This window comes from Schistocerca gregaria, chromosome 6 (genome assembly GCF_023897955.1).
Source record: "Schistocerca gregaria isolate iqSchGreg1 chromosome 6, iqSchGreg1.2, whole genome shotgun sequence".
Classification (NCBI taxonomy): Eukaryota; Metazoa; Arthropoda; class Insecta; order Orthoptera; family Acrididae; genus Schistocerca; species Schistocerca gregaria.
In genome coordinates, this window is record NC_064925.1 from 253603213 (window position 1) to 253614718 (window position 11506).

General features: G+C 40.2%; 1 protein-coding gene across 2 annotated transcripts in view; it reads right to left on the bottom strand.

Annotated features, from left to right (window-relative positions):
- The window catches only part of LOC126278170 (ribonuclease Oy), a 58416-nt gene extending 55616 nt beyond the window's left edge, over positions 1 to 2800 (bottom strand). The window contains exons 1-3 of one of the 2 annotated variants that reach the window (XM_049978065.1): positions 2454 to 2800; positions 2261 to 2375; positions 1467 to 1616 (exon numbers count right to left, since the gene is read on the bottom strand). In XM_049978065.1, coding sequence (XP_049834022.1) covers positions 1467 to 1616; positions 2261 to 2316 — 206 coding nt within the window. In that variant the 5' untranslated portion in view covers positions 2317 to 2375; positions 2454 to 2800. Of the gene's footprint in view, positions 1 to 1466; positions 1617 to 2260; positions 2376 to 2446 lie in introns of both variants that reach the window. The other variant, XM_049978066.1, reaches the window with a different exon arrangement.
- Between the last annotated feature and the right edge of the window lie 8706 nt (positions 2801 to 11506).

Below are 11506 nucleotides of genomic sequence, written 5' to 3' on the forward strand. Positions count from 1 at the left end.
TTATAGGGCAGTTTGTCAGCATATCTAGATCTATCACCAGCATCTAAAACCAGTATAATAAATTCACATTCTCTCTCCAAAGAAATAAGGTTTCTGCAAACTAACACTGAACATCAACAGATTGCCAACAACAGCATGCAACAAGAACTGCCAAATACCATAAGTACACTTTAGCCAATAAACCACATACTTTTTGCCCTTGCACCTAAATCTGTGAAGCTATTTTATCAGTCTCTATCAACACCCTTATGCACATTGAAAGAAATGCATGTAGTAAAATTTTGAAAATGCTGTCATACAGTGAAGAGGAAACCTATAAAATGACAACTATGCACTCACTCACTCCCACCACTCAAAGTGACCACACAATCGGAGAAAGAGTAAAAGGTGCTGTACATGAGATTAAAAAACAAGCAAAATGACAAAGGAGCTAAAAGAAATGCACAGGAAAATGTCACTGGCTGACCACTTACAATAAATGTGCGTGAGCTGTCGTTCTGTTAGTACATGAAAATCGTCACCCTAAAATCTTGAAACGATAATGTTGCAAAATTCACAAAACTTTAAAACCCTAACCATGTTCATTTGAATGTTATCTAAAGTAGAGGGCAGATCCATTAACAAATCCGCTGTGACCTGCTGGTCGGTAAATAAAGCACAGTCCAATAGTACAACAAGTATATGAGTTTATATATGCAAACTTGAGGCACAGTATTCAAGGACCCAATAGACACAATATTTGCTTACCTGTAGGGGCTACGATATATAGCTACTCCCTCTTTTCATTTACTAGTTATACAATAGTGTGTCATTCTTTTTATCCATCTAGATGTATCTGTTCAGTTTAAGCAATTTCCAAATTATGTTGTGATAAGTATTACCTATTGCCATACCAGCATGATAATGTGGAAATCACAGATGGCCAACTGTACCAAAATATAAGCTGTACTGCAGTTGCCACAGATCAGTATGTGCTGTTATGAAAACAAATAGCCCACTAATAATGGCGCAACACTATCAAAATGTATGAATGAAAAAGAAGAGAATTGTGTTTGCTCAAAGCAGAATCGTAGGGGGGAAAAAAAGACTGCTGTTGTATTGCTTTTGGTCCTTAAAAGAGCTATAAGCAGGGGTCTGTAGTATATTCCAAAATACTTCGTGTAATACTGGTTCCTGGAAATAATGCATAAAATTATGGGACATTTCCAAAGAAGGTATAACAATTGCATTATGAGTGGGGGACACCATCTAAATAACTTACTGTTTTGTAGCATGCATAAAGACCTAGATTATATGTATTTGAACATAAATGAAATATTTTTGTGAATCATATTTTGTTTTTATTTCAAAAACTAGGGTATTCTACCTGTTATGTATTGTATATTGTACAGTGAGACAATATATAGGTATGGTTTGATTTTGTTTCAAGTGCTAAAATTTTATGTACAGAATGTTGTTATACTCACCATATCCCATGAATGGTCCAGATGTTCTTTACTGTTGGAAAACTGCAAGTGTGCTGCTCTTCCTTTTCTTTCCACTGCAGACAGACAGTTACTGGCCAGTGCTGAGTAAATATAAGTACATCCCAGTCATGTTCCTTTGAGTTATTTGTGCTGTGAATCATGAAGTGTTTGTTAGTGTTTGTATATTGCAAGTGTAAAGAAGTGTAATTGCCATTTAATGTTTCTGACAGTCATCTCCTGTTAGTGCATTTTTATGAAAAATAAAAAACAATTTGTGCGCACACAGAAGTTGTTTCGCAGTTTCATTTTTATTTTGGTTTGCCACTTACTGTTGCTCTGTCATTGCATTTTGGAGTTGATCATTATATTTAAGAGAAATAAATTTAAAAGTAATAACAGCATTAACTGTTTGCTTAAAGATTTATAAAAGACATTTATAGTACTCTCAGTTGTGTGTACTTCCTGCTAATAATCTTGATTTTATTGTCATTTTTTACATAGTGAACAAATATCATGTAACTTTAAAATCTTTTGGCACAATCGGGACTTGGTTAACATAATTTCATTTCAGTAACTCTTATTAGGTGAAGCAACAAAAATATTATACCTGGTATAAACAAGCATTACATGCCTGTGAACCAAATAAAGTAAAAGACAAAGAAGCAGTATGGTAACTATGCGCCCAGAAATGTAGATAGTTGGGCATTATTATAAGTGATAAATTGCCCAGGTAATTTTCTTGAGTTATTAAAAATATCGTGTTCCATATAAAGAAAATACGTTGGCGTACTTACGTGCACATTGCAGCAAAACTGATAATTAGTAGACCTATTACTTGAATCTTTGTCATTTTGTGTGGGAGCACACTTTCTCTGTCAGTTTGTATATTCCGAAAATGGGTTGGGTGTTCTGTAAAAAGACGACCGAAAATTTACGTGTACTTCAAGGAAATTGTAGATGTTTGGCGTATGCTTTCTCACCAGTCACCTAGCGCTTGTGGTGCAGCGAAAAAAATTAGCTTTCTGCTTAACTGTCATGGACCAAATGCACACGTCGTGGGATTGATTTTGTTCACTTCGGAACTGCGCCAACACGCACTCAGATTGGACAATAAAGTCGTTATCAGTTCTCACGTCTTGTCTCCCATACGCCGTGTGAGAGAACTACGCTCAAGGTCGTGTTCAACAGCTGACATTTAATGCGCGTACCAGCTGAGTCTGCGCTTCTTTGACGTTGTACACTTCTGGTCACAGAATAAAGAAGATTTTACCACTAGAATTAGTTGCACTCGAAAATAAAATAAGTCTTATTGCTGCATATCTGTTATTGTCAAAGTATAAACATAATTATTTTATTGCAGTACCACACAATATCGTGCCATACTCACAAACATGTTTTACTTAAGAAGGGGAGAGTGCATGGATGAACTGTTATATAAGGATATATCTCACCCTCCAGTCAACAGGTCTCCTTTTTCGTTATGTTACGCCAATGTTTGAAAACTGATTCCACGAATGAGTTACGTTAGTGAACTTCCAGCATTATTGCGCGTCAGCATACGAAAAATCATTATATTTTATATTTGTTCCGAAGAAGGCGTAGTTACCCGCGCTGAAACCTATGTAACCACCATTGTGCAATCTAGGCGGATTTTTCGTAATTATTTAGTTACTCTTCACCACAGTTCCGTACATTGATCTGTAACTCAGACAGCGGACGAAAAGCACATGTTCTGTGTTGAATCCTGTCGCCGTTTAGGTATCCGGTATGAGTGTGAAGTTTTCTTTTACTTGCCCACATTTTGAAAATCGTTTCACATGAGAGTACAATGTGAGATTTCTCGCCTCGAAATGGCAAACAGAATTGGGTCATTACAAACATGATTGTAGACGGGTAATATGGAAAACGCTACGATTATAACAATAAAATAAAGTTAAATGAGGTAAAACTCGTCAGTCAATGACGCAGATGTCTCGTAAACTTGTAGGGTGGCCTAAATGGCAAACACTTTTACCATTAATTTGCGACGAAATAAACACACATTAATCAGAGATTGTTTGTAATAAGAAGAAAAATCTTCGGTCTGTGATCTTTCTATGGGATGCATTTTAATCACTTAGCATTAAAAAACGATATGTCGACCACTGATGAAGAAACTACAATAAAAAATAAAAAAGCTGCCTACCCCAAGACTGGTTGGAACACGACAGTGCTGTAATTGGCATGGTTCTGTTGGAGATGGTAAGCCGGCTTTCCTCCTACCAATAATTTAATATGGACTCCGAACCAAGGTGCACCTCGACGTTGTTCATATGACCTGGGATCGAACCCGATATTTTTAAATCTGTAGTCTGTCACTTAGCCTGGAAGACTTTTTTTCTCTAAATATCGCTCTGGTCGTGTTCATGTAAAGGAAAGAAAACGAAGGAAAAACAACTAATCGTAGCTATTCTGCAGAGAGATTTGTAACTACAGCAGAAGGCAAGCGCCTTATAATTTGTTTTTTCCCCAGGGAACTTGTTCCCACTGGCTGCCGACCATTGGTCTCTTTTTACACGATCCGTTTTATGTCCCACTTGACTGCTCAAGACAATGAATCTGTTCGGTGCCAGTGGCGTTTTATTGCTGTACTGTTTCGAGTCATTGTTTTCGCTTACATGTCAGCGCTGTACAGTTGGGCATCTGAACGGTGATAGTGAAGTTACGAGGGACTATACTTTTCACGAAAAATCAAAATATAGTAACAAAATGTAGAATCAGCAACTATAACAGAGCATGTTAATGACCAAAGCAGAACTGATAGTGCAAGTTATTGTCAAAGATCGTGTGGTAAACTCTTTTCACTCCTGAGGACAGAAGGACTTAGAAAAATGTCATCAAAACATTTCAGAACACCTAGGCCTATTGTTATTTGCTTGAAAAATATATATTTGCAAACGCATGAAACAATCATAGAACACAGTAAATAGCTCTATTTTCGTTATCCTTTGTAGGTATCTAGTTTTTTTTTACTTAAATGCCAAATGACATCGAAAATTATGTTTCTTGTCAAATAATCTTGACATTTTTGGTGTTGAAATTAAAACAAGTTTATGTATTTACGTTTTTATTTGTGAGTAATGCAGGCTCTTTCATTGTAAAACGTTTTTTTAATTATACCAGGTCCTTTTGCAGGGTAGCCATTCTTCTGTAAAACCTATACTTCTCCGGGAATTTTGCTGGAAAAAATAAGGGACTATCAGGAGTTCTCAGGGAATTATGAGTTTTTAACCTAGCATTGACATTGAATTTCATTGAGCTTAAAAAATCATACAATTTTAAAATACTTAATATCTCAAAGTGTGTTCAGCGCATGGATGTTATTCCATATTAACTATCGGCGTTTAAAAACTGCACTAACGCTACTACATACGTCTGGTATATAGCTCTGCCAATAGGAAAGAAAAGCCATTATAGTCCTATGCTGCTCCTCCACAGTCTCACAATTAATTTATCAGGAGCTTCTTGGCACCATCTACTTGCTCACATCTGGAATTCTCAGGGATTTTTTTCTTTTTCCAAGTTGGGTAGCCGCCGCGTTTTGTAACAGTTCAGTGTGCCACAAAAACAAAGTGAACATCACAATAAAGGTAAAGAAGACACGACAACATAAAAGACATTTTTATTATAGAAATGGCCTCGGTCAGAATAGGTTAACTTCCGATGTTTGTAAATGTCACTATAATCCCTGTTTCTGCGCATGCGAGGTATGCAACATTTAGAAAAACTGCACTTGGCACAGTAAAATAGATCATTGCCTTCATAGATACGCTTGTGTCGTGTTGGATTATAACATACAGGCTGGCAAAAATACTGCACACACTTCAAGTAGTCGATTTTAACCATGAAGTAACAAAATTCTAACATAACAGTCGTGACACTTTGCCTCAGTTTTGTTGCCTACTGCGCCAGCAGTGTGCCAAGCGGCCAGTAAGTAGATCTGTTGAGTTCGGCGCTATCATGAGAGCCAATAGCAGTTGTTTATTTTGGTTTATACAGTTATTGTTTTTACAAACGAGAGCGTCTGCAGCGCAATAAATTGCAGCAATTAAAAAAAGAAGACACCTCATCTGTCTTTTGGATGTTCCTAAGGACCTTGAGAGGTATATCAGAATGCGCTTGCAAACTACACTCCTGGAAATGGAAAAAAGAACACATTGACACCGGTGTGTCAGACCCACCGTACTTGCTCCGGACACTGCGAGAGGGCTGTACAAGCAATGATCACACGCACGGCACAGCGGACACACCAGGTACCGCGGTGTTGGCCGTCGAATGGCGCTAGCTGCGCAGCATTTGTGCACCGCCGCCGTCAGTGTCAGCCAGTATGCTGTGGCATACGGATCTCCATCGCAGTCTTTAACACTGGTAGCATGCCGCGACAGCGTGGACATGAACCGTATGTGCAGTTGACGGACTTTGAGCGAGGGCGTATAGTGGGCATGTGGGAGGCCGGGTGGACGTACCGCCGAATTACTCAACACATGGGGCGTGAGGCTCCACAGTACATCGATGTTGTCGCCAGAGGTCGGCGGAAGGTGCACGTGCCCATCGACCTGGGACTAGACCGCAGCGACGCACGGATGCACGCCAAGACTGTAGGATCCTACGCAGTACCGTGGGGGAGTGCACCGCCACTTCCCAGCAAATTAGGGACACTGTTGCTCCTGGGGTATCGGCGAGCACCATTCGCAACTGTCTCCATGGAGCTGGGCTACAGTCCCACACACCGTTAGGCCATCTTCCGCTCACGCCCCAACATCGTGCAGCCCGCCTCCAGTGGTGTCACGACAGGCGTGAATGGAGGGACGAATGGAGACGTGTCGTCTTCAGCGATGAGAGTCGCTTCTGCCTTGGTGCCAATGATGGTCGTATGCGTGTTTGGCGCCGTGCAGGTGAGCGCCACAATCAGGACTGCATACGACCGAGGCACACAGGGCCAACACCCGGCATCATGGTGTGGGGAGCGATCTCCTACACTGGCCGTACACCTCTGGTGATCGTCGAGGGGACACTGAATAGTGCACGGTACATCCAAACCGTCATCGAACCCATCGTTCTACCATTCCTAGACCGGCAAGGGAACTTGCTGTTCCAACAGGACAATGCACGTCCGCATGTATCCCGTGCCACCCAACGTGCTCTAGAAGGTGTAAGTCAACTACCCTGGCTAGCAAGATCTCCGGATCTGTCCCCCATTGAGCATGTTTGGGACTGGATGAAGTGTCGTCTCACACGGTCTGCACGTCCAGCACGAACGCTGGTCCAACTGAGGCGCCAGGTTGAAAGGGCATGGCAAGCCATTCCACAGGACTACATCCAGCATCTCTACGATCGTCTCCATGGGAGAATAGCAGCCTGCATTGCTGCGAAAGGTGGATATACACTGTACTAGTGCCGACATTGTGCATGCTCTGTTGCCTGTGTCTATGTGCCTGTGGTTCTGTCAGTGTGATCATGTGATGTATCTGACCCCAGGAATGTGTCAATAAAGTTTCCACTTCCTGGGACAATGAATTCACGGTGTTCTTATTTCAATTTCCAGGAGTGTATATGTGTGTTATTGATTAATGTTTCGTTTTAGGAGCAGGAAATGGCTAGTATCAGATGAGAAGATCTTACCAAAAAAGACCGTTTTTGCCCTTTTATATAATGTTAAGTATTCTTCGCTACACTCCAAAGAAAACCAGTTCATGGATGTAGAGAATAATAAACTCGTGTGGACTGCAGAACTACACTATCTGATGTACAAAACAACCCACCATACCTGTAGCTGAAAGTCGAGCCACACAGACGTGGTGACAAAACGTCAAAGAAAATAAAACTTTTTCCCAGTGCAGAAGAAACCAATTCCACAATAGTTGCTACATGTGAACCACAAACGGCAATAATCTGCAAAATATTCGCTTTTGAAGCGAAAATAATTACATTTACAAAAATATTCAAGTATTAGAAAGCGGAGTGAACTGTAAGAATGGACAAATCATGTGATCAGTTTTACATGTCACACAGAGTCCCTATCATAATACGGACAGACAACAGCAGAAGGGTATGCTTCTTAAGCACGAAATATATGTTATATCCTCTTGCATTTGGTGGAATAAGCTGCAGTTATATAGATATAAGAAAGTATTTCTTCATAAGGTGTAGTTTGAGTCGATAAATTGGCGAGATTTAGCTGTATTTACATATCTTTCATTATAATTTGTTACTTGATAACTTAATAATGCATGGAATGCAAAATATAACCTTTGTTAATCAAGTTGAAAGATAATTAAAAACTAACATCAGCATCTGTATCAACAACAATTGCAGTACTGACGAAACTACAAGCATCTGCACCAACTGTGGTAAAAACATCAACAAAATCTGCAGCACAGACAGCAATAGCAGAAGCAGCAAAAATAACAATACCTTCAAAAGAGGGAAGAGTGCTGGGGTAGAACAAACAGTGTCCAGTGTTGTGGGCAAGCAGAACACACTGCTTCCTCTCCGTCTAAATGACTTTTTAGTCGGAGGCTGCAGAAGGAAGAAACCAATAAGATAAAACGGTAGCACAAAAGTTTTTATAGCTTCTCTACAAAATGATAAATTTGAAAGCAATAACATTTTGGTGTAAAAATTTTCTCTCTCTGAATATTCAAGGAGTGATTTATAAATAGTTTATTGTAAATGATTTTTGGACTCGACAATTGGTATGAAATTTTTGGTTTGTGTGAACATTAGGCTACTGAGAGTGAACTTAACAATTGCCAAGTTCGATAACTATAAGATAGCGATCAGCTATTGCAGGTCATTAAGGGCTCCAACTCCCTTCCCTGGAGCACACATGAAGTTACACATCTGACAATGAATATTCTACCAAGATAACATTCTGCATCCTCCGTACCAAAAAGTCCTCGTTATAGTCGCAAATTTCAATTGATACTTCATACGATCGTACTTTCGACAATAAATGTAGGTAAGGTACTGAGTCAAATGCTTTTCGGAAATCGAGAAATACTGCATCTACTTGTGTGCCTTTGTCGGAAGCTTTCAGTACTTCAAGTAAAAAAAAAAAGTGCAAGATAGGTTTCCCATAATCGATGTTTATGTAATCCGTGCTGGTTGCCTTGGAGAAGATACATCATTATGTTTGAACTGAGAATATATTCTAAGAAACTGCAACAAATCGACGTCAAGGATATTGGACAATAGTTTTGTGGATCACTTCTTCTACCAGTCTTGTGGACAGGTGTGACTGTGCCCCCCCCCCCTCCCCCGAGAACTGGGCATGGTTTTTGTTTCAGAGATCTACAGTAAATTATGAGATGTCTGTGCTGGAGGAGATGAATGGGTACATTAGCTGTAATCATGCAGCTGAGGAGTGTATCCACAGCCACATGTAAGAAGTTTGGAAAACAATAATATTTGGTGAATGTATGAAGAAGATGAATACGCTTCATCAAATAATGAAGGTGCAGCAGGATGGGGCTAAGTCATACTTTGCAACTCATGCTGATAAATGCATGTGCTGTAACTATAGATCATTTGATAAAAATCCAGTCAATCTTGAAGAGCAAGAGGCAAGATGTTCACCCCAGATTCTCGTGTGTCCTATTGGAGAAGCCACACGCCAGACTCACGGCACTGCCACGAACTAGCTGCAAGTGTGACTAGGTGCTTTGTAGTAACTTGTCGCATTGCAAATTGCCATATTCCTTCCTTGCTCTCTTTCCCGGTGCACAGATATCCTTTGGCTTTGAACACGAATTGCTTCGGGAGCTATTACATCTGGTGTTTACGCAATGTGCGAAATATTACCACATAACTCCAAGATGTCACAGGAACTACATGTACCACTGCACAAAGAGAGCGAGAGACCCTGGTAGATGACAAAAGAATTTTAAACAGTTTTCCATGTAATTACACTTTTTATTCCAGTGAATACCACCACCACCACACTTGAGCATGGACTCTAAAAGATGATCATGGTACACTTGTGAAACCATCCATGAGACACTTCCATGCACTTTTGTGGGTAATACTACTTCGTTCCCTAGTGTTTGAGCATAAGCTACTTCAGGAGTTAATCCAATTCAATATACCTCTAAATATACTTTCAAAAAGATCTCTGCCCAGTTGTTTGACTCAATTTTGCGGTGTATACTGCCACACACTTGACTGCAGCCTCTAAAAAGACCCCTGCACTCTTGTGAAACCTCTCTGAGACGCTTAACACGCTTCTATGGGAAACAGATCCCGAAACTGACATCATCTACAATATCTCATTTTACATCCCAAAACGATGATATTTTGGAAGTCGAAAGAAATATCTCTCTAATTCTTAAACAGAACGCTCACCACGTTGGAGTTTTAGCTGCTTATTTAAAGGCACTGCCAGAGATAGCAAAAACTTTCTGTTTCCTACAGCTGCTGTGGTGTTCGTCACTTTTCTGAACCAGTGAGTGGGCTTAGTTTATATTTGTTGCTGGAGTTGGGGATGTTCCTCACTTCTTGAAGCACACACTGGTGTCCAAACACAGACGGGAAAATCAGAACAATTACACAAACAGAATTCGAAGCCCTCTCCTACAGACGAGAAATGGGTCTGGAATTTCTTGGGAATTTTCGGTGTCCTATAGCTGATGGTCTGGATATGCTCTTAAGCATCAGTGGCAGGTGGGGACCTACATCCCACCTATCCATGAACCAGAGGAGGATTGTCAGCTTGGACTTGCCTCTGAACTCTCGGACAAAGAAGACATCATGTGACTCTCAAACATCACGAAATGTTCTGTAAAAATCGTGCCTCTGTATTGTTTGAACCAGTTTGTAGGGGCTCCTTCGCCCCACACAAGGGATGTCTTGTGACTGATGACATGGAACTTCCTGTGAATGAAGCATTCTGGTTAGTTATTACTGAATTTACGCACCAAATAGGTGCTGCTGCTGCCAGTGTCAGGGCACTGTCCACCATTTTCTGGAGACAGACATGTTCCTAGGCTATCAGAGGCAAAACTATTGTACAGATCGAAAATAACGTACAGCAGTCATATTGAATTGACATTTACGGAAACTATCGCCAAAGACACTTCATCAATTACACTGCTCTGCTAGTGTCTGAAGAAAGCTTGAATTTTTCAGCGTGTAACCGACTCCAACAGGGCTATATCACCGCATACAACATCGATGTAGTAAACACAATTCATATCCTGCATCATACAAAATCTTCACTTCTGCATCCTGCACAGTGTAATTCCGAAGATAGATGAAGGTGGACTGTCTAAAGACTATGTTGGAATTTTATGGTAGCAGATATGTTAGAAAAAGGTGACACCGTTTCGAGACATGAGAGTGCCACGAATATGATTAAGTAGTGGCTGTAATTATTAAAAGACATCTCCATAGTATCCAGTGCAGGTATGTGGTTCAATGGAAAGACTTGATTCTAAATCACAGAAAGCGTTTCTACCGGAAAGTGTAACACTATAGATCTGAAAAAGCCAGTGTATTGGTCATAGTAATTTGTACTTTTCTTACAATCTCAATCTAGCATTAATTGTTTTGAGGTGGTTCATCGCATAGTACACCATCTACTGTATGCATTCACTCCCCGTTACCTATAACCCAGTCAACAGATTGCAGAACCTTTGACCCGGCATCAGGATAATATGGGTTACAAATACTGTTTGTTAGCGTGAGAAATGTCTAGAGGCTGCAACAGGAAGTTGTAAATATCTGCTTCATACCACGTTCCTTAGCTGAATCACTATTTTAGGTGAATTCATTAGAAGCTTACACCACTAGCAATGTGTACCTGCTCATTTGGTCTATTAATACCGACCCTGCAATTACTGTCTATATTCAGTGTTGTGGTATTTGTGTAGAAAACCACTTAATTAGGATGAAATGCCATATCTCGATTTATAAAGCTTGTATAGTTTTTAATATGGATATTGCTAGCGATTCTTGTGTGTATGGGTAGAACCAAAGCTGCTTTTATGCAGGGTGACATTTAC